The 25,422-nt window shown below is 39.5% G+C and overlaps 1 protein-coding gene across 2 annotated transcripts in view; it reads right to left on the bottom strand.

Moving 5' to 3' along the window:
* The window catches only part of Oxr1 (oxidation resistance 1), a 344,354-nt gene that overhangs the window by 204,910 nt on the left and 114,022 nt on the right, over window positions 1-25,422 (bottom strand). For both annotated transcript variants that reach the window (XM_004672717.2, XM_004672718.2), the window contains exon 2: window positions 6,660-6,856. In XM_004672717.2, coding sequence (XP_004672774.2) covers window positions 6,660-6,856 — 197 coding nt within the window. The remainder of the gene's footprint in view (window positions 1-6,659; window positions 6,857-25,422) is intronic.

Below are 25,422 nucleotides of genomic sequence, written 5' to 3'. Positions count from 1 at the left end.
TTTGTCAGTGACTTGGAGTGAAAATCAGTAGATGCAAAAACCAGGAAACTAGAAAAGGTCCACTGGGGGAGGGTTTAAGGGGAGGTTAATAGAAGGCTTATAATATCAAGTAGTGGAGCAGAATGCTGGGGGTAGAAAAGCTTAAATGGGGAAAGGATGAAGGAGAGGATGGGTTGGGAGAAGGGCTAACCAAAACTAAAATGCTATAAGTAAGCCATATGAAATCCTACTTTTTTGCTAGCCTGTTAAAAAGTAATTTGGGGGCTGTAGAGATGGCTTAGTGGTTAAGCACTTGCTTGTGAAACCTAAGGACCTCGGTTCGAGGCTTGATTCCACAGGACCCATGTTAGCCAGATGCACCAGGGGGTGCACACACCTTGAGTTTGTTTGCAGTGGCAGGTAGCCATGGCACACCCATTCCCTCTTTCTATCTGGCTCTTTCTCTCTCTGTCACTCTCAAGTAAATAAATGAAAATGAACAAAAAATAATAATAAAAGCATGTGCCACCATACCTGGCCTGGATAGACTTTAAAAAAGTAATTTTTATACAACAGTTTGAGTGGATACTATATATATTTGTTATTATATGAAAATCCCATTTTCAGGGATGGGATACCTCCCAGTGAGTTGTTGGTCAGGGAGGCTTGTGAAATGCCCAAACAATCAAGGGCATTCCTAATACTCTTGGTTGACCACCACAATGAGATCTTAAGATAATATTACTGAAGATACCACTTGCTTCAGTTACAGGACACTGAAAAATCCAGCAGGAATTGTGCTAGAAGATTCCTCCCTAATTGCTAGCTATTATATAGTGCTGGAAGATGCTATTTAGGCTGCTACTCAGTGTCAGACCCTGTTAGGTACATAGTTTTGCTGGTTCAATGGTGGCATTACTATTAAGGGTTAGCAAACTGCTTTTGAGTGGGTTTGAGGGAAATTATGCCTCGTATTAAAAACCCAGTTAAGGGCTGTAGAGATGGCTTAGTAGTTAAACACTTGCCCGTGAAGCCTAAGAACCCCGTTCAAAGTTCGATTCCCCATGACCCACGTTAGCCAGATGCACAAGGGGGAGCACGCATCTGGAGTTCGTTTGCAGTGGCTGAAAGCCCTGGCGCACCCGTTCTCTCTCTCTCTCTCTCTCTCTCTCTCTCTCTCTCTTCCTCTTTTTCTTTCTCTATGTCTCTCTCTGTCACTCTCAAATAAATAAAAATGAACAAAAAAATTTAAAAGAAAACCCAGTCAAAAGCCTATGGCTAGGAATGACATAGAACCTAATGAGGGTGCTCTTACTCCTGTTTGGCTAAATGGATATGTTACTCATGTCAAGTTGCCCTCTTATTTATGTTTTGACCATCATTATGGCTTTTCCATTCTTTGCTTAGAGAAACTCCTTTTGGCGGTGGCAATGATGACTAGGGACACTCAAATAACTTATCAGAGTGCTGAGAATAACTGACATTGGAGAGTGATAAAAAAAAAGTGTTCAGATAGTCTTTAACAAATTGAGGCTTTTCAATGATGTCCAATTTTCTAGTCTGTTAGAGATTTGCTCAACCATGTTTGTAGCAGCTCAATTTGTAATAGCTAAGAGCTGGAATCAACCCAGATGTCCATCACTACACGGATGGATAACTAAGGTGTGGTATATCTACACAATGGAATTCTATACAGCAGTAAGAAAAAATGACAAAGAAGTTTGAGGAAAAATGATTGAACCTGGAACAGATCATTCTCAGTGAACTTACCCAATCACAGAAAAAAATCGACACATAGTCTCACTCATCTACAATACCTAACCTGAATCTACCCACGATACTTTACATACCCAGCAAGTATCTCATGGACTAGACACTAGGATGGATGGGGAGGGAGGGGAGGGCATTGAAGGGGTGGGAAACACTAATCTGGACCCAAACAGCAATGATACCATAAAATTCCTAAAAGGCAGACCAAATGGCTGAACCTTCACTAGACCCTTACAGGAAACACCTGAACCACAAGACATTGGAGAAGGTAGGATCAAATCTAACCTAAATCTTTTACATCTTCCTTCTCTCCCTTTCCCCCTCCCCCACCTCTCCTCTCTAACTCTTGTATATTAGTTATTTTTTTTCCTCATTTTCTTAGTGGGCACTGACCTGTAACCCTCACTACCAGCATGGGGCTATCATCCACAATGAGCTTTTGATCAGAGAAATCTACAAGGTTTCCTAAAAGAACGACAGACTTCTGTCAGAGTACTTGATGACCCACCAAAGGTCAGTGGTAAGACCCTATTGCTGAAGACTCCATACGCAGCTGACACGTAAAATGCAACAGCATGACTGGAAGCCAGGAGAGAGTCAGTCCCCAGACAGTCAGCATATCTAGTGCCAGAAGGTGCTACATGGGCGACTGTGGGAAATGACCAATATCTGTCCAAGCAACTCATGGTCTAACCTACTTAGCAACAAATAACCTGGTGTGTTGCCCACACAAGTGCAATAGTGGCACACAACCATGGTGGGGAACCAACTGCTCTTGATTTGGCTAACTGATCCCCTCAGTGGTAAGACCCATAGCTGGAGCTGGGAAACAAGTCAGAACCATATCCAAACATAAGCCCACTCTCCAATATCAAGTTATCATCAATCATGGGCTACAAGAGGGCCTACACCTATTAAACTCTCTATTAAAAAAGTGTTACCTCAATTTTCCAGGTGCTATCTTACTCTGCATTGGAGAATCTGCTTCTCTTTTTCAGATAGACGCAGATTCCAAGGAGAGAGCTGCCCCATCATACCTCAAAAGGGGCCCGACTGAAACTAAGGAAAATTGGCAAAACAAACAAGGGTGCTGTTTTCCTGATGAACTGGATGCCAGCACAAAGTGGAAGGAGACCAACACAGAGAAAAATCAACTCCTACCAAACCAGAGAGCCAGAGCTCAGAGGCCCCCAACACCTCAGCACTGAAGCAGACCAAAAATGAACCCAACATGGCTCAGGGAAATTTGTCGGAAGAGGGGGCGGAAAGAATGTCAGAGTCACATGTTGGGTGATGTTTTGCAGAGACATTTATCTACCAAGAACTGTGGGCTAACTCCACAATGCACGAACCATTTGCATCAACAAGGAGGGGCCATTGGGAGGGGGTAGTTCATGGATGAGCCCAAACAATAGTTCCAAGCTGCCGGTATTTGCTGAAAAGAAAACTAATAAATTTAAAAAATGAAAATTATTTAAGCCCTACTTATTGCTTGAATTTAAATACTATGGTTAATAGTACAGACTTTCACTGCTAAATTCAAAATGTAGTACTAAATGTTGCCACCAGGTGGCTCCTAGGGTTTTCCAGTAATGTGAACCCTAAATTGAGATACCAAAAGGTACCTTTCAATGAAAGGGCAGTGTCTGGGCTAGTTGTCACGATTTCATGATTCCCTCCATATGATTCTCTAGGAATTGTGGTAGGAATGTCACTCCATTATGTCATAGAAATTCCTGTGAAGAAGGACAAGGATTATTAGGAGTGACACAGAAGGCTGAGTCACGGGCTAGGGAGATGGCTAAGCAGTTAAGGCACATGCCTGTGAAGGTTAAGGACCCAGGTTCGATTTTCTAGGTCCCACATAAGCCAGATGCACATGGTGGCACAAGCATCTGGAGTTCGTCTGCAGTGGCTAGAGGCCCTGGCATGCCCATTCTTTCTCTCTCTCTCCCCTCTCTGTCTCTAATAAATTAATAAAAATAAAATCTTTTAAAAAATTTATAAAGAAGGCTGAGTCATGTGCAGAAGAGAAAGTGAACTTCTTAAATTTATTTTTATAATAATTTCATAATGCTTATATTTTATCATATCCACACCCATTATCATCTCTTCTGCCCTCACAATCCTTCTTAATCTCTTGTGTGTGTGAGAGAGGGGGAGAGATCTGCTGAGTTTAACTAGCATTGTTTGAATGAGTTGTGGGCTTCTCATTTGAGCAAGAACAATTAATCAGTAGCTCCAACTCTAAAAAAGAAGAAATAACTCCCCTTCATATATCCTGTGGAATCTGGATTCTATGGCCCGTGTCACTTTAACTTCTCTGAGACTTTACTCCTCAACTGGAAAAACACCATGTGCATCAGACTTGTTCTGAGGGTGAACTGAGATATAAGATACAAACTTAACTTGTCCTGGAATATGAGAATACTGACATATGACATGCAAAAAAAAAAAAAATGTTATCACCAGTACTTTTATGAAGAGATACTGAAGTAGATTTGTTTTGTTAAATGAACTTTCAACTACATGCTTACTAATATTTTAGCCTTAAAAATAATAATATGTCCAGGACTGCAGAGATTGCTTAGTGGCTAAGGCGCTTGCCTACAAAGCCAAAGCACCCAGTTTAATTCCCCAGTACCCACATAAGCCACAAACACATGGTGGCACATGTGTCTGGAGTTCATTTTCAGTGGTTAGAGGCCCTGGTGCACCCATCCTCTCTTTCTCTATATATATGCCTCTTTCTCTCTCTCCAACAAATAAATAAATAAAATATTTTTAAAAAGAATAATATTTCAGGCTGGAGAGATGGCTTAGCGGTTGAGCGCTTGGCTGTGAAGCCTAAGGACCCCGGTTCGAGGCTCGGTTCCCCAGGTCCCACGTTAGCCAGATGCACAAGGGGGCACATGCGTCTGGAGTTTGTTTGCAGAGGCTGGAAGCCCTAGTGTGCCCATTCTCTCTCTCTCCCTCTATCTGTCTTTCTCTCTGTGTCTGTCGCTTTCAAATAAATAAATAAAAATTTAAAAAAAAGAATAATATTTCCAGGCTAAAATTAGAAGGGGGGAGGGAACAGCCTCACTCCTGCTGCTTTCAAGGTGAGATGTAGGCCTGCTGTAACCTGCAGTGTTGGGGGGGGAGGGTTGCCAAGTCCCTTAGTCATGTCTGATAGCTCAGGCCTGCTTAAAGCTCCAGGGGCCCGGGGCACACAACCCTGACAGGAAAGTGTAAGATTAGATAAAGGTAAAAAGGGAAAGCATTGTTCTTTTATTTGTTTGAGAGAGAGAGAGAGAGAGAGAGAGAGAGAGAGAGAGAGAGAGAAAGAGAAACAGATATACAGAGAGAATGGGCACACCAGGGCTTCTAGCCACTGCAAAGGAACTCCATGTGCCATCCTGATCCTGTGCATCTGGCTTTATGTTGGACTTGGCTTTACAGGCAAGTATCTTAACCACTAAGCAATCTCTCCAGCCTGAAAGCATTATTCTTTTCTTTGTTTGTTTTTTACCAGTGATTCTGAAACAGTACTAGACTTTCACAAGACATCTCTTAAATCTGAAGGAATTTAACACAAAGACAGCAGAAAATATCCTGACAAAGTCACATGGGACATTTGTACTAGAAATCTGATCTCCTGGTTTAAATGTTTATATATGGATACTAAAGTACCTGATAAAAGTTCAATTATGTTCAATCAAGCATCACATATGGACTAATGGGTATCAGATAGTAAAATATTCATGACTTCCTTGATATAATTAGCTATCCCATCAAGCAGCAATGTCTAATATTAAGACAGTTGAATATGACCAAATTCCTTCAAAATTAAGTAGCATGTAAGGTCAAAGCAGCTGTCTTCTTGTTGTATGTCCTAAACTCATGAACTTCCATAAATGGCAAGTTTAAAAACTTAGGTCTCAGGACTGAGGAGATGACATGAACAGTGACATACTTGCCACCACACAAGAGGATATGAGCTTGCATTCCAAGTACCCATATAAAAGCTTGGCATGATGGTATGTCCAGGAGGGTCCTTGGAGACCTCTGACAAGCTAACCTTGCTGAATCCATGTGTTCTAAGTTCAACGAGAGGACTTGTCTCAACAAACAAGGCACAGAACAATTAAGGAAGGCACACACATGCATGCATTGACATTCCTTCTGTGTCTCAAGTAGACCTAAGGCACTTAATTATTACTTAACAGGGTATTTGTTCAAAGAATTGCTAGAAATATTGATTTAAAAATTTACTAAATTATCTTACTTAGTCATTACTGACAACTCTTTGATAAAGCTCAAAATTATGAAATCCTATTCTATCTGGGAACCAAAGCTCATGGTGCTTTCAAGATACTTTTCAGAGCCTGTTGCTTTCTCAATATGAGCAATTCTGGATTCACTCTCACCAAAGTTTTCAATGTGGGCAGCCTAAACACACCCACCGTGTAATATGTTGTCTCTTAGAATGAATGCAATTACTTTCTACCCTCTTCATGGCTTTGTTAGTTACAGGCTGGTATCGGCCACAGTCTTTACAACATGACAGAACAGGGTCAGGGCTGGGGAGCCCAGAGGGAAAAGTGAAAAGAACAAGATCAAAATGAAGGAGCCATGCTGGCTAAAGAATGGCCAAAATGAAAATAGTAACACAGAAGCTAAAAAGAAAAATTGGCATTATGTATAAACTTTCCCTTGGGGTAGGATGTAGAAGGCCCCTAAGCCTGTTTAATTATTTAACATCGCTGAAGGATTTCAGTGGTTTTCCATCTTCCTGTGTGGATCATGTAAGAAACTATCTGAGTTAGCAATCACCAAGAAAAGTAATTATGTAACTAAGAAGATCCCCAGATCCACAATGCTGCACAGGCAGACTTGGGCAGTGCACATGCATGGAACCTCGCACTCACCAATGGTGTTGAATCTCTTTAGCCCGCTCCTCCGGGAAGGCTGCTTCTCAGTTTTTGCTGTGCTGTCCTGCTCTTCTTCAATGATGGGGGTCTTGGGTGCTGGTGGCTTGCTGGCTTGTGGTGCTGGCTTTCCTGCACCAGCTAAGGGGTTGAACCCTGCAGCAGTAATATCCACCGACTGGGACTTTTTCTTCAACCTACAGATGAACAATAATGACTTGAGATATTTGTTCCAAGTTTATCTCTAGGCAAAGATTTTCAGCAAAATCAACTTGTATTTGTGTTGGAAATAGAACCAGGTCCATTCAGAAGTTACAGAACTTCCTTACAACATTTTAAGATAATTTCTTAACTTTTCTTTAACCAACCAGGACAAAAGGCTTCTGTCTGATAATTCTATTTATTTAATTTTTTTGTTTATTTTTATGTATTTATTTGATAGCGACAGACAGAGAAAGAGGCAGAGAGAGAGAGAGAGAGAGAGAGAGAGAGAGAGAGAGAGAGAGAGAATGGGCACGCCAGGGCCTCCAGCCACTGCAAACGAACTCCAGATGCGTGCGCCCCCTTGTGCATCTGGCTAACGTGGGTCCTGGGGAACCGAGACTCAAACCAGGGTCCTTAGGCTTCACAGGCAAGTGCTTAACTGCTAAGCCATCTCTCCAGCCCATAATAATTCTGAAAGAAAACTCATTAAGATGTGTCAGCATGTAAGTTGATAATGGGAGGACTTCTGTTTTTCTAATATCTAATTAAAATTGGGTGGCCAGACAAAAGTTTGAAATGGCTGCACTGGGACATACCTGTAACATCATCACTTAAGCAAAAAGATTCCAGGATTCAGGGGCAATGTGAACTATTTAGCAACACAGTTTTTCAAAAAGAATTGCATTAGAGAGGCTGGAGAGATAGCTCAGAGGTTAAAGGTACTTTCTTGCAAAACCCAATAGTCTGGGTTCAATTCCCCAGTGACCATGTGAAGCCATATGCACAAAGTAGCACATTCATCTGGAGTTCCTTTGCAGTGGCAGGAACCCTTGGCATCAATTCTCTCTCTCTTTGGTTTTACTTTGCATTTCTCATGAATAATATTGTCACTGTCTGCCTGTTTCTTTCTGTCTCAAATGAATAAATGAATAAAATTTTACAAAATATTTGCATCAGACAATTTTACTGAAGTTAATTTGTAATTATACCTCTGAAAAAGGTACTTCTAACATATGTACCTAAGATGAATAATTTCATCTCAGTGAAAACAGATTCACTTTTTTAATTAATATTTTTATTTTATTGTTTATTCATTAATACATGTACTTAGTTTTGTTTAACCCTTCTAGTCCCCTTCTTCTATCCCATATCCCTGGCCCACTACCCTGATTTCACACTTCCATCCCCGGCATTCTCCCTCTCAATTCCATCTCAGTGAAGTCATTATTTTAAACTATAGGGTCCCAGTATATTTTAGTTTAATTTACAGCAGCCTCTAAACCATAAAAATTACAATTCACATTATTTCTTCACACACTGTAAACAATAAATGAATATACGCCCCCAGTTCTACATTTTATTTATTTATTTTTAAATATTTTATTCATTTATTTACTTGAGAGAGAGACAGAGGAAGAGGAAGACAGAAAGAGACTGAATGGGCACTCCAGGGCCTCCAGCCACTGCAAACAAACTCCAGATACATGTGCCCCCTTATGTGTCTGGCTAACATGGGTTCTGGGGAATCTAACCAGGGTCCTTAGGCTTCACAGGCAAACGCCTTAGATGCTAAGCATCTAAAGGCAACTTCCTGTAAAGAACTTTCCCTCCATCAACCTTGCTGGCCTCAGGCCATCCATCACAGAGTTTTATTCATGCAACATCTCATAAACATCTATTGAACCAACCAAAGCAAAAACCTTGTAAGGTAAATGCACTTTACTAATTAATAAATTCTATTAATGAGAACAGTATAATAAATTTCAGATACTTAATGATTACCACCATGGTCACTGTCTTATTCACATATCATCTACGTTGTCTATTTGAATATTCATGAAAACATACTCACTTTATCAAAATCTTTAACAGGTACAAGTGCAAAATAGTATTATTTGTGAGAAATGAAAAGTAAAACCAAATTTCACTCATAACACACCCACCAGATTAGCTATACTGTAAAATACAAGAAGTTATGTTGTTGAGGAGTAACTGGAATTTTCCTGTCCTAGTGAGAGTATATGTCAACAAGACCACTTTGAAAAAAAACTATTTCTCTTATGGTTCAGGTCATGCATCTTTACATGTTAAGTAGAAGTCATATTCAAGAATTTTCATAAGTGTCGTTCATGATACACAAACTTGAAAGCATCCAAATGTCTATCAATAGTAAAATGGGATTTATATATAGCTGAAGATCTACAATTATAGCCTCTTGGGTCATTTTCAGAAAAATAACGTGGAGCAAAAGAAGTGAGGCTTAACAGAGAACACAGTACATGATTCTCTTTACATATAGTTCAGGAACAAACAGGCCCATGTACGTAATTAAAACTTTGGAGAGATTCATTGTTACAGAGTTACATTAGTGAACATATGAGAATACTGTTGTGATTCTAGTAATGTTTTTCTTTCTGATCTGAATATAGGGTACCAGGATACATTAACTTTGTGGAAATTTAACATTCTATGATTTGTGCATTTTTCTAGGCATATACTATACTTCAACAAATTACCACAAGAAACCATAGAAAACAATGACTTTTCAATTTACTCATTAGTAAAGATTGTATATAGTTACTGAATAGCTAATACCAAAAAAAAAAATGTGAGAATAATAAACAAAGAGAATTAATCTCTTGGCCTTCAAGACTCCCAAAGACTGATATAGAGGCTGACTTTAGTAAGGAGAAATGTTCTCCCACTGGGAATAGGTATTTTCCATGTGCATGCATCCCCATTCCCATATTCCTGCTTTTGATGAGCTAAAATGGACCCCCAATCATTCTTCAAAGGCTTCTCTGAGTCTCTTACTATCAGGGCACCAGGAACATAGTACAAACATAACAGAACAAAAGATTCACCAGTATGGAGTCCCTAACCCTAGGACAGGAGACCAGTAACAAGTAAATAAACCTATCCATAGCAAACTAGGTGGCAGCTTCAATTCCCAAAATGCTTGATAATACAATTGATGAGATTCCACATTACTGACAAGTGTTTACGTAGCCCACAATCCTTAATATAGCCTCTTTGGGAATGAGCAAAAGATGTAGTGTTAGACTCTAAAAGACCAAAGAAGAAGAAAGTGTCACTAGTATTTTACTTTTTTTTTTTTTCTCCTCTGAACTTTCCCTTTTTTACAACCAAGGTGGAGGGCAACATTCTTTGTTACTGCTATTGAGGTCTAGAACATTACTAGGTTTCTTGGCTTACTTACAAGTCTTCCATTTGTACATTCTTAGAAAGCAGAACTGTGTGGGTAATTGAATTGCTCCCTAACAGTTCTAAAATTGACTATTATAGTTGACAAGGAAACCTGCTAAATGCTATCTTCAATTTCCAATTTTCATGGAGGAGAAATCTTTCTACATTTTAAACAATGCACTTAATTTAAAGTGTTAAACAAATGCAAAATAGCATAATGAAATATGTAGGTGTGCATGAGATAAAATACCCTTTAATAATAAATGGAACATTACAAAAGGAGACAAAAAGAATCTAATACACAATGAAAAGAGCTTTGGTTTTATGTGCTTTGCATTTCCAACAAAATGAGTACTAGTGACTTGGATGGAAAACAGGAAATAATAAATGAGCCATTCCCTCTTTGCTTGGCTTCTAAAAGTTTAGTATTTTAGAATGCTGCTTTTTCTTGTTAGTATCCTTAAGAGGAGGAAAACAAAAAGCAAAACAAAACAAACAAAAAACAAACCCCTATACTCTTCCTTCCCATAGGCATGCTGATGCTTATTTCAGCCTGGTAATAATGTCAGACATTTTCTTCCAAAACTTGATTGTTTCCTCATTACTAAGTGGAGATCAACCATATTCAGAAGATCAAATAAACATTCTATGTGTTGGTACCTATTCTAGCACCCACCCAAGAAGCTCTCATTCATGAAGTTCCAATCATTCAGTGAACATGTAAAAGGGTAGTACACTTTATTTAAAAATTCTTCTTTGCTGCTGCATGGTGTTGAGTCAATACTGAAGCTATAGGAGCCACATGATGCTTAGTAGGAGGTGTCTCACATTCTGGAGTGTGGTTTTTGCAGAAAGAGTGGAGAATTCCAGAAGAGATTCAATGAGACTCTTGTGCTTGGTGCACAAGATGACAATTCTGTGATAGTTCCAGGTCATTTAGAAAGCAGGCACATCAGATCCTGTGCGTGCGTGTGTGTGTGTGTGTGTTAATTTTAATCTTCAGTGGAATGACTCAAATCTACAATTTGGAAGCAGAGGTAAAAAAGAAAACAAAAAAAAAAAAACAGGGAAACAAGAAGTAAGGAGAACAGACAAAAAGTGTGAAGATGGCTTTGACATTGTTATTCTATAAAAGGGGGTTCATGTACATTTTACCTAAGGAGCAGGAAAAATTTAGTATTCTAAGGTTGCAAGGTAAAGTCACAGAAGCTAGAGAAAAGAAAAACTGGCACAAAACCTCCAAATACCAAACTATTTAAGTGGAACCATTCTTGCTGGGGTCCAGCCCTGGCTTGAAGGAGGGTCCCAAAGAGAAGTGTGAAAAGGAGCAGTGCAATAACGACTCAAAGTCAAGTTCTGGTGCAAGATGACAGGCTAACGCTGAAGGCAGCTGAGTTTCTCTCTTCTCTCTTCTCTCTCTCTCTCTATCTATCCATCTCTATCTCTCTCCTGCCACAGCTCTTAACCTCAGTCTTTTATTTTCTGATCATGTCATGCAAGAGCAAACTTTAAGAAAGGTACAGTTCAACAGAATTCATAGAAACTTTTTGCTATTTCTTTACATCAAACAATCCCATAATTATTTACCTCAAGCACAGCCAATAGGGCCCCTATAATGATTAACTATTTCCACACTTTCCCCATGTATGTGTGGTCAGGCACATGTAGTTTCATGAGCTCCTACTTTCAATTACTATATTAAAGGTGAGAGACAGAACAATCACAAAATGAGAGTTCCCACCATTGATCCAATAAACCCATTTATCCCTCAACCATTTCTTTTGAATTCCCCTTTTCATATCCCTACAATACTTAGACTTTGGTCCCCCCAACTGAACTCTTTCTGACCTTGGTTACTTTTCCTGTAAGGATTCTTGGTAAAGAGTCATAGTTTGCTGCAATTGCCACCATCCAGAAAAATTAGTCATAGGACAATTTTTACACTGCTCCAGGAGGTTCATTGTTTCCTCCTCAGTGTACTGTACTCCATGCCTGACTTCCTTTAAGGCCTTTAAGGAAAACAATTATTTTTGACCCATTTTCTTGTTTTCCCAATTCTATGCCAGAGCTTCTTTCAGATACAATGACCAACACTTAACTAACATCCATTTTTGCTGGAAAAGTAAACTTAGAGATTGGTGCACTAAGTGAAAGTCAGAAGAAGACAAACATTATACAGAAAACCATAGATATCTGTAGCGTAGAGAGCCAAAGATGTTTCTATAGAGGGGCCACATTGGACTCCAAGGAAGAGACAACTGGACTGGAACTGTGGCACGCAGCTCTTCAGTGCTTGATTCCTCGTGATCCTGAAATGACATGCTTGCCATCTTGGGCACACTCTCATAATCAGCAGTGACATTTTACTCTTAAATTATTAGTTTATACTTTATTAGAGTAATGAGAAATCCTCTACTCATTTCTCTGGTTTACTTTTTGTGTTTAACACATGCATCATTTGGGTTAAAGGGCTTGAGCCAACAATAAAGGAAACTGGCTTTGCATTGCCCATCTCAGAGGAAACAAGACTCTATTTCAATATCTCTGGCTTTGGAGAAACTTTTCTTACATTCAGCCCTGTTACTACCATTACCTATCACTTGTCATATTATTTGGGTCTTATCTTTCCTTTTCCTCTCACATTGTGAGGTTGTCTTATTCTAACAATATTCACACCTTCCTTCAAGTCATAAGCAATCAATGTTTTTCATCTTTCCTTACCTGTAATGCTCTAAATTATGAAATAGTTGTTATATTGCTGAACAAACCCATGATGTCGCTGTACCTGAAGCATAAAAAAAAAAAAAAAAAAAAACAATTTCCAACAAGCTAGAGTTCTTCAGCCTTCACATCAAATTATGTCTACATGACAGCTTTTTGGGTATATCCCTGAATCTTGAATCCCATACCTATCAAGAAAAAAAAAAAAATCAATCTTCTACTGAGTATTTATGATAATCCTAGCTTTTATTTTCTAGTTGCAATAGAAGCAACAGTTGAAAATATCTCTATCTATATGGTATATGATGATATTCCCTAGGCTTCAGGAATTAAACGGGTTGTAACAATAGTATGTGTTGTAATACTAATGTAAAATGTGTTTCAGTATTGGGTGGTAGCACATTTTCTGGAACCAACCTAGCAGAAGTCTGTTGCTAGGGGTAGTTCCAAATGATATCTACTTCTGAAGTGGGTTGCTAAGGGTAGTTCTAGATGGCATCTCCTTCTGGTTCAGGCCCAAGCAATATGCTATATGATCTGCCAAGATGTGAGGAGATGCCACCTCTCATTCCTGCCACCGTGGATACTGTCACCTTAGCTATCATGCCTTTTCTTGCCTTAATGGGCAATGTCCTGTACACATGCTCCAAAATAATGCCCTCCTCCCATTAAGTTCATTTTGTCAGTTATTCGGTCACACTAACAAGAAAAGGAACTAATCCAATAAGTAAAGGTTACATTTCCACATATTAGACAGTTTACCTGGAAATGGTGGCACAGGGTACAAGACTGCAGAGAGGAGGATCTCACTTCCTGGAAGTGAATACTGTTGTGGGAAACATTTTCCCTAGGGAATTGCATACACGACATCCATTCACCCCCAACAGGGCACAGAGAGCAGACTAAAGCACTAGTGCACCAAAACATGATTTGGTGAACCGAAAAATTTACTGGATGATTTACAGGGTAGGGTGAGGAATATGGGCGACTCAAGAACAGCGACAACACCGTAAAGAGCACTGACCACCTAGAGTAGCTAAATCTCTGGAGCTCGCTGCAAGACCTTGCAGGCAGCTTGGCTTGTGGGAGCGTCTCCGCCTCCCCCGTGCAGTTGTTTCCCTTTCTCTAACCTTGGCCAGGGAATCTTTTCAACTTTAACTCTCACACCTTTGACTGCCCGAGTCTTCTCAGGCTCCCTATTTCCCCTAAGAAGGAATGTTTCAATTCAGGGAACATTGCTACACAGTGCGGATCACAGCCTTCCTCTCCACAGGTGTGTACTGGTCCTCTCACTTCGGAGTGCGGTCCTGTGATCTCTGAAGTTCTGGTCTCCCAAACGTGTGACCTCCTGCCTTTCTCCTTCCAGGAAGGAGAACCCCAATTTGGCGGAATTTGCTATACAAAAACCCCAAACCTTACATGTAATAGTTGTGAAGCCTTGGGGAATTTTTTTCACTCTCTTTACTTCACATTCTTCTTTTTGATTTGTAAAGTGGGAGGATATTAATAACATATTAATAACATATGTGAGATTAATAATATCAATGTAAAATTTTGTGGTAAAAGTCATGGAAAAATATTCGACATGTGTTTTAAATAAGCTGTTGCTTTGAACACACAGTGTGCTAACATGAGTAAAGCTATTGCTAATTTATAACATGTAATGATGTCAGTCACCTTTTCCTTTCTGGAACAAAATATTTGACCAAAAGTAGTATATAGGAGGAAGGAGTTAGTTTTGGCTTATAGTCTTGAGAGGAAGTCTTATCATGAAGGGAAATAATGGCAGAGAAGTACGTGGATATGACTTCTTGTCACATCAGCTACTAGGTAGCAACAAGAGTGTGTGAGCTCTGTCAAGGGGGCCATGGGCTATAACACCCCAAGGCCCAGCTCCAAGTAACATACCTCTTCCAGCAAGGTTCCACCTCCCAAACTGCCACCAGCTAAGGACTGAGTAGAAGGCTTAATCAAAAACAAGTGAGAGCTATTGGAGACATTTCACATTCAAACCACCACAAGATTCAAGGCTATTTAATATACATACATAATTTTATTTATTGATCACAACCCCAATAAGAGGTAGGTATCATATTTCTTATTTGCAGAGGGATGAGCTGAGGTATTCACAAAATTTTGGGACTAAAAAAAAAAATAGGAAAGCTAGATCTCAACAACAATCAGGATTCTTAGATATAACTTCCAGACTAGAATTAAAGGAGACAAATTTCAGCTATTTTAAGGCAGGTGACATTGAGCAAGAGTTTGAGCAATCTAGGTCTTTTATATATTACTGATATTCATGCTGTATATTTTAGCCAAGAAAGCCATTTTCAAAACAACATGTGCTAATTCTGTGAAGCCAATTAGTGAACTTCCACAGACTAGTAGAATTTCATAGTACAAGGGAAAGTTACCCAAATTCATACTTGCCCAATCATTTCTTATGTAGCATACAACATGAAACTATATGTACATAGATACAGGGGAACAGCTGTACCTCAAAAGTCCAACACATATTGTCCTTTCAGTCATTTCCAGCAGAAGGCCATCTGTGGTTTGGACATCTCATTTGAGATTAGAGATGCTGTCTCTTATCTTCCTAAAAAAGCTTATGTAAGGAAATTATTTAAAGCAGTGTAGTTGCTGAGAATGCAAGTTTTCCAAGTTGGATATTGTGCCTACTGCAAAAGTCTCAAGTCACTCAAAAAGAGCTTTTGGGAGCAATGCCTAAAAAAAAATTCACTTTGAAAAATTATGGGTTTTTGTTACACCTCCTATATTGTTTAACTGAAAAATCAGCTGCTACAATCAAAGCATAGTCAGCAAGAGGCAGACATGCTCAGAAGTTCAACAGAGGAAATGCTAGCCTGGGAACTTAAGCATTAAAACAAAATCAATCTCTTGAGGGGTATAGAAAAAATGCCAATTCTAGCTTATTCTATGATTGCAGTAGCTACCCTGTTCTTCCTATTGAGTCAGAAATCATGTGCTTTCCCCTTACAACTCCAAAGTATTGAAAATGCTTACAACAGAAGTGTCTTTGGGGAATTCAAATTAGTATTGGAACACTTAATGGGACATCAAAACTATAAAGTGCATTATAATGAGACATGCATCTAACTCAATATTCATTCTAAGAAAGTACTGCTTTTCCGTGTCTCACATGTGAAAATAAGAAGAAATGCAAGAATCAAACCACAGATGAAATGATACATAGGAATGGTCTGCTAGTAGTATTAGCATGAACAAGAAATTTTCTTATAAAATATGACTGAATTTAATTCTGAAAGGCAAAGCCAGTATACATAGTAAGAACTGCATAGGAGGATATGGGATTCATTGTGTTTACACATGCTGCGCTATATATACATACCAGAAATTAAAATTGAAACCAATTTTGCCTTTCTCCAAAGTTCAATAAACCCTAATATAAAATGTTAATACTTCTTACTGATCTTTCATGAGGGTAGCCAAGTACTTTAAGCTTGCCAGCTGGTGTATCAACACCCCAAACCTTACAATAGCTCTGAGAAAAGAAGCAAATGACTTCTGTTACAATTCTTCTCCAGTAGATCAACTTATTGGCCACATATATGGAAAATATACTCTGCTTATCATTTAATTCCTAAGTTCTAGCTTAGTGCTTAGCATATAAGAGACACTTATTAAATAAATAATTGAATGAATAAATACATAAGGTATATTTTGGATAGTCTATGTAGCAGTTACCTTCTCACTGTGGGGATGAAACCCACCAGAAGCAGCTTAGTGAAGGAAACAGTTTGGAGGGGGACGTTTTATAATGGTGGGGAAAACATAACAAATAGCTGGGTTCACACCTCCACATGAGCCAAGAGGAAGTCATCTAAGTACTGAATTATATTTCCCCAAAGCCCATCTTCAGCAATCCACTTCTTCCAACAAGGCTCCATCTCACAAAGGTCCCACAACTCTTCCAAATTATTGACAGCTGGAGACTAAGTTTTCAAAACACATGAACCTATGTGGGACATTTTATTCAAACCACCAGTCTGTAGGTGATATAATGATTCATTTAATGAAACTACAAACCACAGCTTTCTTCCCAACCTTATCAGAATGCACGCAGTAGGTTGGACAGAACAAGCAAACCATGTATACTTCCTCATTACTACTATGATGAATTAAAACATCTCAGCTTTCTATTCACTGAGTCCACTTGTGTGACTTTTAAGTATATACTCTGCAGCTTCCTAAGTTTATATCCATGTGCAGAAGGACTCTAAAATCTGACTTCAAGTTCAGGCTGAACTGCTTTTAATAACTGAACAATAAGGCAATCAGGATGTATTCAACAGAAACATATTTATTCTTGGAATATGAGCCCACCCTCCATTATCAAGTTTCCACCAACGGTGGGACAGAAGAGGACCTACACCTATTAAACTCTCTCTAAAAAATAAGGGTTATCCCATTTAGCTTGTGCTAACTTTACTCTCTGTCAGAGAGTCTGCTTCTCTTTTTCAGATACATGCAGATTCTAAGGAGAGAACCACCCCATCATACCTCAAAAGGGCCCCAGTTGGAACTAAGAATAGTTGGAGAAACAAGCAAGAATGCTATTTGCTTCATGAACCTGGTACCAGCACAAGGGTGAAGGAGAGCAACACAAAACAATCAACTCCTATCAAACCAGACCTCCAGAGACACAGAGGCTCCCAAGACCTCATCATTGAAGCAGACCTAAAATGAACCCAACATGACTCGGGAATTTGTGGAAGATGGGGGTGGAAAGAATGTTAGAGCCACACTTGGGTCATGATACACAAAGGTATTTTTCTCCTACCCATAACTGATGGCTAACTCCACAATGCAGGACCCACAAACTCCAACAAGAAGGGACCCTGTGAAGGGGGGAGAACAGGGAGGAGGCTAATAATGGTACCAACTTGACTGTATTCACTGAGTAAAATACTGATAAAAAAAATCTATGCTTGATCCTTTTTTTGGTATAAAGATTTCATTTTTGTATTTTACTTGTATTTATTTATTTGACACACGGAGAGAAAGGGAGGGAGGGAGGGAGGCACAGAGAGAGAGATGGGGGAGGGAAAGAGAATGGGAACATCAGGGCCTCTAGCTGCTCTAAAAAAAACCTCCAGATGCATGTGCCACTTTGTGCATCTGACTTATGTGGGTCCTGGGGAACCAAACTTGAGTCCTTTGGCTTCACAGGCGAGTGCCTTAACCACTAAGCCATCTCTCCAGCCCACTATACAGTTTTTAAACTAATTTAGTAGTAAAATGTTTATGAAATTCCTTCTCCATTCCCTTTCTGACCAAGTCATTATATTGAAAGCACGCACTTTGAAATTACACAAATATCCAATTTATTTCCGGTTTTGCCTTGGAACATCAGGGGCTTTCAACTGGAAAAACTAGAAAGTAAAAACACATTATGTAAATCCAAAGATTAGGGCTTGGAGGATTTGGAAGTCAAATTCTCGTAAATTTTAAAAAGCCTTCTGCAATAACTCTCAGCCAAAATTTAATTTCATTACCTTTGATGAAATGATTTGTAACATATGATTGCCACATTGACTACATTCTGTTTATTCATTTGAGGAATAAGAAATCAGAATACATGAGAGTAGTTTAAGATATTTAGGCACATATCCAACATTGATGATTACTGACATCTATTTTTAGCAAAGATTATTACAATCTCTCAGAATAAAGCATATGTATCCACAGATTACAGTAAAATGTTGGCTTATGTACAGCATAAGGCAACTCCCATCTTCATCGATTTTGAACGTTAGTAACAATATGAGCCAAACCCAGTGGTTTATGGACAAGATGACAACTTAACACAAAACTCTCATCTATCTTAATATCTCCAAAGACACAAGAAAAAAGAAAAGAATTATAGAAAAAGAGTATATTACTCATATATAACTTAGGACTTTGATATAAAATATCTCTATAATATATTATCTCTCATTATCTCTTTATAGTAGATCATCCTATCAATAGATATAGGATAGTCTTAAGTCATCTCGAGTATTTTTTAATGAAATTAGTATTTTTATTTATTTTTTAAATATCAGATTGCATTATTGGTTACATACTGACTGAAAGAATACTTGTTAGAAACAACACCAAGATACTGATTAGCTACTCTAGATAGGATTTTCTGTGTCCTTTTCCCTAATATGAGATCCTGTCAGTATACCTATCAAGAAGTTTTCTGTTTGAATGACAGGAGCTTGACAGATGATCATTATGTAGTGCCCCAAACAGCAAAGATGAGTATTATACTTTCCTCAGCTAAACATATGATCTCTTTTCAAGGTCACTAATTCACTTTTTTGAAAAAAAAATTGGTCTCCTATACATATATATTTTGACCTAATCTTGTCCTTTATACTCTAATCTCTCTGCCCTATCCCTTCTTCCTCTTCTTCCCAATTCTTCCTAATTTATTTGCATTCTACTTCCATATTTTTATTTCTTTTTTTGATCCACTTAATTAAATTAGGGTTGCTTACGTGAGGATGGGCGGGAGGTTATTTACTAGAACAGGAACAAGTTTCCAGGGGCTACAACACTGACGAACATGACACCTCTTTCTTCAACTATTAGCTGCCATTAGCTACTATAGGAGGCATAGTGTCTTATCATCTTTCATCCATGGTGAAATATTTACAATCTTGTGCAGGAAAACAAACAAACAAACAAACAAACAAACAGGAGTCTCCAGTTCATGAGTGTAACGGCCATAAACATAGAACTTTGGAAATTATATTTAAAAAGTCACTGGCTTTTTCCAAACAGTGACTTTTTAAACTACATTTCTCTGCTACCATGATTTAAAAGCTTTTCCCCTCCTATTACAATATAGAATTGCATCTTCTGTTGGTCAAAATCAGTCAATCCATGTGACCTCTGAATACAGCTGCATCCTCTTTTTGTATTTGGAAGTTTGATGTATAAATATCTCATTCCCTCAAGAATGTCTCTTAACTAACTGTAAACCCACTAAAATAAAACAAGAGTAATATACTTCTAGCACAAAACATCAAAGGGTAAACATTCTCACTACAAAATGGAGCAATGGGGTGAGGGGTACAACAAGGGACTAAACTAATATAAGCTTGAAAATCAGCACAAAAAATATCAAATCCTCCAGCGCCATGTCTGGCAGCCATGACACATGATGAAATTCTATGGGCTCTAAAGGCTTGGATGAAGCTTCACCCTCTGAAAGTGTTACTTTCAGCTGTCTCAGGTATGATCTTACCCAAGCTCACAACTTTCCCCATCACTTCTCTCATTGCACTGGCATCTCCAGTATCCTGACGTCTCAGCTACCACATATGGTTCATCTTCCCAGCTCTACACAATGGCTTCAGAGAGCCTCACTGCAGGGATATCAATCTGTATCCCATGGCCCAGCCTCAGTGGCTCTCTAGAACCATGGTACCTTTTTCTTACCTGAAAAGTCAGCATCACTTGGGCAAAGCCTCTAAACTAGTCTGCCTGGTGGAGATGAAGCTCAACCTTCAGGAGCAGGGAACTCCTTCAGCATTTTTCCTTCAGGCCCTTTTCATTCAAAATAACCACATTCCTACTAAATACAGACTTCATGGACTGGGTCTAAACCTCATGGCTTTTTCCCTATTGTCACAATGCAGGGCAACTGACCTATCCTCATTGGTCATAATAGCTTTTAACATTTATAGCTGAAGCACGTGTGGCCTATAGGCTTAGAACTTGAAACTTGTTCACGTTTCTTTCTGTACCAAACTTCATGTTTTTCCTATCCTTCCTCTTTATATTGCCATACACAAAACACAGTAGGCCATTATTATTGAATTAAACTTTGTTCAAGTGTGTAAGACACAGGCTGAATATAGCCAGTTTCCTTGCTGCAATGTCACATGAACTGCTTCTAGCATAGTTCCTGGTAAGAGTCCTCCCCAACCTTCTGAAACCTCATAAGTGAAACTTTCACAGCCCAAACTTCCCTCAGCATTTTAGTCTTCCAAACTCTCATCAAAAGTCCCATTAGTATTTGTTTATGTCATTGTAAAGCCAATGTAGTCCAAAGCTCCAAAGCTTTCCATATTCATCCTACAAACCAGTTCCAAAAGACTAAAATCCACCTGGTTAAGTTTACCACAGAAATGGCCTCACTTTTGGTACTATTTTTCCTATGCATTCTCATTGCTGCAACCAAACACCTGACCTTCAGAAGCAGCTATGGAAAGAAAGGGCTTATTCCCAGCTTAAAGTTTGAGGGGAGATCCAGTCAAGATGGCGTCCACCTAACCACACTTCACCTGTCAGGGAAGGAAAGGCAAGATGTTTGAGGTTCTGAGGGGTTGTAGATCCTAGTGGACCTCCAGCTGGAGAGCATGGAGGAGCGAGTTAGGGACTCTGCTGATTCCCATGCTCTCAGCTGGCCCACCAGTCCCCCAAGCTCCTCAAGCAGCTGTCCCAGCCACAGTCCCAAGTGCTGCGTCACCAGGTTCCTCCTGCACCACCTGAAGTGCACCACCTGCAGGCTAAGCGGACCCAGGTGGGCAGGCAAGAGTTCCTCCCCCCTTGGTATTCCCCACCAATGGGCACCTCCATGCTTGACCGCCTACCCAACCACTCCCCCCCAAAGTGTGTACCGAGTCCTTCTGCATGACCAGCAGGCTCAGCGGAACCAAGTCAGCAGGCTAGCATTCCCACTCCCTCAGTTTTCCTGCCACTGGGGACATCCTAGCTCCTGACCACCCATCCCATCCATAGCCAATGTCCACCTCCCAGTGCATCACCTGACCAACAGCATTCCGATATCCCTGCCCCACCATGTCACAGGACCTGGCAGTCCCATGTACCCCTTGCTACAGGGTCCCAACAGGATCCTGCTGTCCATCCTCTCACCCCTCAGCATGGCAGAACCAACACATAATTCCATCCTCCCCCCTCCATTGCACAGCCACAACACAGTCTGCTTTGTCCCATTCCTCCCTACCCTCTTTCCCCTCAGACCACTTGAGCATGCACTCCCACGCCCCAAACCACAAACCAACAAACCCCCTCATCAGGTCCTTGTTCCCCCATCAGAGCCTTGTGGGCTCCTTCACTCTAAGAAGACAGAACCCAATGCCATGAGAAGCCTAATCAAGGCAAACATAAAAGGAAAAAATCACTGAAGACACTTCAAGGGTAAACTATAGCTTCTGCCTAAATTAAATAAGATTCCTACACTGTGCTGGGAAGACCACAGCACCAAAGGAATAACATGAAAAATCAAATGCAAGTAAATCCAACAATTTTGCCCAGTTCCACAATGGATGTCTCTAATCAAAACATAGAAGAGACAATAGGATCAGAATCCCAAAATGAAAATACCAGCCATGCAATCCTGCCCAAGCAATTAGCAGAACTTGTAGAACTTCAACAAAGGTCCAATAATTGTTTGAAGGCTGCCATTGCTAGATTAGACCCAATAGAAAAGAACCAAGAAGGGTTCCAAAGACAGTTAAATGATGCAAAAGACAGGGGGGAAAAAAAGAGGACCTCAATAATCAGCTGGTAAAGCTCAGTGAGGACATAAGTAAATGCAAGGATGAATTCCAGGAAGCATTAAGAAAATATTGTGGGGCTGGAGAGATGGCTTAGCATTAAGTGCTTGCCTGTGAAGCCTAAGGACCTGGGTTTGAGGCTCGGTTCCCCAGGTCCCACGTTAGCCAGATGCACAAGGGGGCGCACGCGTCTGGAGTTCGTTGGCAGAGGCTGGAAGCCCTGGCGCGCCCATTCTCTCTCTCCCTCTGTCTGTCTTTCTCTCTGTGTCTGTCGCTCTCAAATAAATAAATAAAAATTTTTTTTACAAAAAGAAAATATTGTGAAATGGGAACTCAACAGAGGGATGGATACTAAACATAAAAAGTAGTAGGAAATACAAACCAAACTGAACAAGTCAAAAACTCTATAGAAAAAAAAAAAACTCTATAGAAGCTCTCAAGAATAGAGTTAGTCATATTGAGAACCGTATTCAGAAATGGAAGACAAAATAGAAGAAAGAGTTTGTGCATCCAAAATTTGAATAATTTCAAAAAGTTTTGTGAACAGAACATGAGGGAACTGTGGGATGCCCTTAAGCATCCCAACATTTAGATCATGGGAATACCAGAATGGGAAGAAATTCAGACCAAAAGCATGGAGAACTTATTTAACAAAATTATCAAAGAAAATATACCCAACTTTTCAAAAGAAAGTCTCATCAAGTTACAAGAAGCTAACAGAACTCCAAGCAGAATAGACCAAAGGAGAAATTCTCCAAGACATATTATCTTTCAGTCTCTAAACATTGAAGCTAGGGAGAAACAACACATTACATATAAAGGTAACCCCATCAGAATTACTTTACCCTTCTCAGTGGAAACCCTGAAAGCCAGAAAGGCCTGGAATGGAACACTGAAAAGTCTAAGAACCTGTGATTTCCAAACCCAACTACTCTACCCAGCAAGAGTATCACTCATAATAGATGGTGAAAGAAAAAACTTTCCACAATAAAAGTCAGGTTTACAACTACATGAACACAAAGCCAAACCTGCAGAGAGTACCTCAGGGAATTCTCCACACAGAAGAGTCAAATAACCATCCTCAAGGGCCTACAAGAAGCAGATCACAATAACCCAATTCAAATAAGGCACAAAAAACTACAAAGTCCTAGAAAACACTAAACCACATAAACCACCACAATATGTCAGTGATTAAATCAAACCCTAAACATTACCCTAAACATTAATTACCTTAAACATTAATGGCCTTAATTCACCCATCAAGAGACATAAGATAACAGGGTAGTTCAGAAGATTAGACCCCTCAATCTGCTCTCTCCAAAAATCCCATCTCACCACTAAAGACAACCACCTCCTCAGGGAGAATTTCCCTCACCAGAGACATGGAAGACTATGTCCACATTATTTTTGAAGGGCTTGCTTCCCCAGGCAGCCCACTTAAAAAACACATGACACTTTCAGTCCAATTGTTTCTTGTAGAGCCAACATGATACAAGCATTATTTCCACCTAACATTTAGGATAATTTCCAAGTCAAATCTCTTTACAAAGTGTGGTCATATCTCCCAGGCAACTGGAGTTTCTATTCCTTTTCACATGCAAAGTCTGACAAAGCCCCACTCCCTCTTTTCCCCTAAACCCTTTGGTATCTCCTAAAGAAGCCCTTTATGTTTGAGGTGAGGGAACAATATCCCTCTCTGAAGGTTGAAATAGGACAAGGTTTCCTCAAAATAGTGGCTGTAAGAACTGTACTGCGTTCTCTCAGCTCTTATAGTGGCTCAAGGTGAATGAATGGTCAGGTAAGGGTAATGGGATCAGTACTTCATGTGTCCAGTTGGTGAATTCCTGCCTTCACTGTGTAATGTGGGAGTAACAAAGTGTTCTCACAGAAGATGCCTAATTTTAACTTCTTGCTCACTAACCATTCCTCAGTGCTTAGAACGGGGTTTAAATGATACCACGACGGTGTTAAACACAGAGGTACTTCATTCTTTATAGACTAAGAAGAAAATATTTTATACCTTCTGCTATTAAAAATGACAATTTCCCTGCAGAGCTTTTAAAAATACACAGGGGACAAAATGACATTTTAGTTACAACACTTCTAAATACTATATATGCTGTGTTTCTTCTTAATGATTGCACATATTTTTCCTCTTTGGCAATTTCTAGGAGATCATTTAAGCAGTCTACATGTGACATTTTGCACTGTAAGGATTTATAAAGCACTAAAGGCAGCAGCTGAACAGCAGTCCCCACTAACGGTTGTTGGTTGTTGTGGTTTGAATGTAAAATGCCCCTCATAAGCTCATGTATTGGAACAGTTGGTCCCTATCTGGTAGTACTATTTTGAAAGATTATGGAAACCTTTGGGGGCTAGAGCCTTGCTAGAGAAAGTGGATCACTGGGAGGATGCCATTGAGGTTTTGTAGCCCCAGTTCGCTTCCTGTTCAACCTCTGCTTTTTGACAGTACTGTGACCAGCTCTCTTCCATAGTTGTGTCGTCCATACCACGACAGAATATTACCAACAAATACAAACTGAAGTAAACCCTTTGCTTTCCTCTCTGACCTTCTTGTCAAGTATTTGTTCACAGCAATGAGAAAGTAACTCATGTATTGGTTCATTGGTTTTTGTCAAAGTAAGCAAATACAAACTCCATGACTATATATTTAGTATTCACTTTCCAAAGTCATGAGCAACAGAAATGCTGCTTTACTCTTCAGACAACGATTTGCAATTGCAAGTCACTGCTGACACGGTGACAAGCAAGTTGGATTTCAAAGAGAGAACAATTCTGATTTTTTTTTCTTTTTGCTGCATATGCTCCTATTGAACTTCAAGGGTATTTTTAGCATCAGAATCCAAATAGTGCTTCATTTCCCTAAGCACATTAGCCAGTTAGATTTCCATTCTTCACTTCTCCTCCAGAAAAAAAAAAAAAAGAAAACCACAGAATAAGAATCTAAAAGCTATGGAAAAATTCAAGTAAGAAGGAAATCTGTAAAACTTGTTCATACTTCTTGCCGTGTACTCCTTTGAATACGAGCAGAGACAACTATGGAGCCG

The sequence above is a fragment of the Jaculus jaculus genome, chromosome 2, assembly GCF_020740685.1.
Source record: "Jaculus jaculus isolate mJacJac1 chromosome 2, mJacJac1.mat.Y.cur, whole genome shotgun sequence".
NCBI lineage: Eukaryota > Metazoa > Chordata > Mammalia > Rodentia > Dipodidae > Jaculus > Jaculus jaculus.
Note: the sequence above shows the minus strand (reverse complement) of the source record. Positions and strands in the feature narration are given on the sequence as shown.